Consider the following 2,500-nt stretch of genomic DNA (forward strand, 5'->3'; position numbering starts at 1 on the left):
GAGGGGAAAGGCTGGCTCATCGCTACCGTATTCTTGAACTTTCTCTAATTTCCTCTACTGGCGAGAAAGAACGTTCTTTGTAGGATGGAAAGGCTCGAGGTAAGTTCCTTTTCATAAGAACGATGTAGAGTCGAACGAGTTCCATCTCTAAATAAGCAGAATAGCGTGGAAATCGAACGGAAACGTCTCTGAGGAGAAGACGCAACGTAAAGGAAGGTGTACGAACGACAGTGGTTTCTTTCGCTCTCGAGCCTCCCGCGGCAGTTATGAAAAATTCCAGCAGTACGTTGTGTGGCAGTTGCATTGGGTCATACCAGGCTGCGATGAATACAAGTGTATCGGTGACGAACGTAAAGCGAGGCTATTTGCTAGTTGCTATTTTTCTTAAATTTAGTGATTAACCTTCGGATGAGATAGAAATGGTTAGGGAAACGGTCTCAAAATTTGATTAAAAAGTGTTAGTTCATTATCCAATTCAGTGCCAGGGTTTGTAGCAAACTGACTATGATTCATCCTTGGATGTTCTTATATCAGCGCGCTCTGCACTCATTTGCGCTGCAACTTTCTGAATTTTGCATAAAATTCATTCCAACACAACAAGTTTATTCAAGTAAATGTAATATTCAAGCCAAACAACACTTCTGTGATGTATTCCGTTTAGCAAAATAAATGGCCGTATACCTACGCTCTTAAACAAAGTCCCATAAGTCAGCGACAACGTGATTGGCTAACTCGGTAGGAGAATCAACCAATCAGGAAGCACGGAACCGCCGTGACATCGGGACACCCACCGGCATCATCATAACGATAAACTCCTATTTTCTGAAGTTATCGCTCACTCGCGCTGCGCTGACACGTGGCGAACTTCATTCTAAAAATGATTCGTTCTGGAACCGATAGAAAAAATTGCATAACTAATTACCAGAAGCGGTACTGAAACGGATAACTATCCGCAGGTAAAGAATGATTGGCACCCCTGCTTGAGACGCGGGTCAATTTTCTTTCTTTTCTTGGTTGACTCGAGAACAGGAAAAAGCTTCTCGTCACTGTTGAACGAGACATGGTGGAGGGAGGAAGGCCTGGTCGGGGCCTGTACTGAGACGTCTGTACTTCTGTGCCTTCTACAGGTGTTCCCTGTGTAAGCTAATTTCATGTGGAAAGAAGAGTGAAGCCATGGATTTCCGGGTACTCGCCATGCTGTCTCTTCTCTTCGGCCACATTGAAGGAGGTGGGAAGTCTGTTTAAATCTCTTAGGTTTTCTTTTATAATTATTATCCGTCGTCATTTTTCTCTGATTCTAGGAACGGAAATTGTATATTAATGATGACGACTGAACGTATTTTGTTTCTGATTTTCTTGTTCTCGCTTTCCGCTCTTTACTTCCGGCTGCACGAGATCCCTTCGCTGCCCTTAACCGAAGTTTTTAATACCTCAACAGTCGGTAAAAAAAAAAAAAAAAAAAAAAAATCAAAAGGATATCATTTTGCTAAAGTAACTAACGCAAGGAGAGGGGGAGGGAGAGATTTACACAATATAGAAATCCCCCCTACATCTTTACTTCGCCCATTTAACAAAATCCGAAAAGTGATTCCAACAGTAAGCCCAACAATCATACAAAAATATATCCTTAAGAATCCCACAGAGATGTCCCTCTTCCCTTTCCTCTTCAGTCCGCCGTCAGTTAATCCCCAAAAGCCAATAGGGATTTATTAATCACCGCTCCAAGTCGGTAAGATGAATCAAGTCGTCCAGAATTTACGAGATTATGTACAATCGAATGGTTTCCATCCAAAGATAATTAACTACTGTAATTAATCCATATCATTGCTATGATCTTAGAGGTTGGTCTTATTATGATTTAATGTGTTTTGTATTTCATATAGATTGTAGTTCTTGTAGTAGTAGTAGTAGTAAAGTAATATAAGTAGTATTATCAGTATTGATAGTAAGGCTGTAGTTTGTTACTGTTGTTTTTAATGTAATTGTTATTATTCCCGATGCCGTTGTTGTTATGTTGCAGCTTTTGTTATCGTTATCATCATTACTGTTATCATATGTCATCACTTTCACTCAATTGTTGTTGTTGTTGCTGTTATTGTCATCATTCCTGTTTTCATTGTCAGTCTCATCTTCATAATCATCATCATTGTATTAACAAGCATTATTGCGTATTCTCTTGTCATCTTAGCCAACTGTTTTATTGCTTGTATTTATATCGATACTATTACTGGTGGTGGTCATGATATATCAGCAAATATCCTAATTGCGACTAATTCTGCTGTTCTTATTATTACTGGAAACGAAAGAGCGAAATAATGATAACGAATGCTGTTCTCTCATAATATGCTACTATGAAAATTATTGACATCAACGTGACGTTAAATATCATTATTATTATTATTTTTTTATTATTACTTTTATTATTATCATTATTTCCATTAACATTATTATTATTACTTTTATAGTTATTATGATTATAATTATTGTTATCATAATTATT

General features: G+C 38.0%; 1 protein-coding gene across 1 annotated transcript in view; it reads left to right on the forward strand.

Annotated features, from left to right (window-relative positions):
• The first annotated feature begins 1,071 nt into the window (after nt 1-1,071).
• LOC113822720 (lachesin) overlaps nt 1,072-2,500 on the forward strand; it is a 62,168-nt gene continuing 60,739 nt past the window's right edge. Inside the window, exon 1 of the mRNA XM_070121522.1 lies at nt 1,072-1,228. Within this exon, the coding sequence (XP_069977623.1) occupies nt 1,174-1,228 (55 nt within the window). The 5' untranslated portion in view covers nt 1,072-1,173. The remainder of the gene's footprint in view (nt 1,229-2,500) is intronic.

The sequence above is a fragment of the Penaeus vannamei genome, chromosome 5 (assembly GCF_042767895.1).
Source record: "Penaeus vannamei isolate JL-2024 chromosome 5, ASM4276789v1, whole genome shotgun sequence".
Lineage (NCBI taxonomy): Eukaryota > Metazoa > Arthropoda > Malacostraca > Decapoda > Penaeidae > Penaeus > Penaeus vannamei.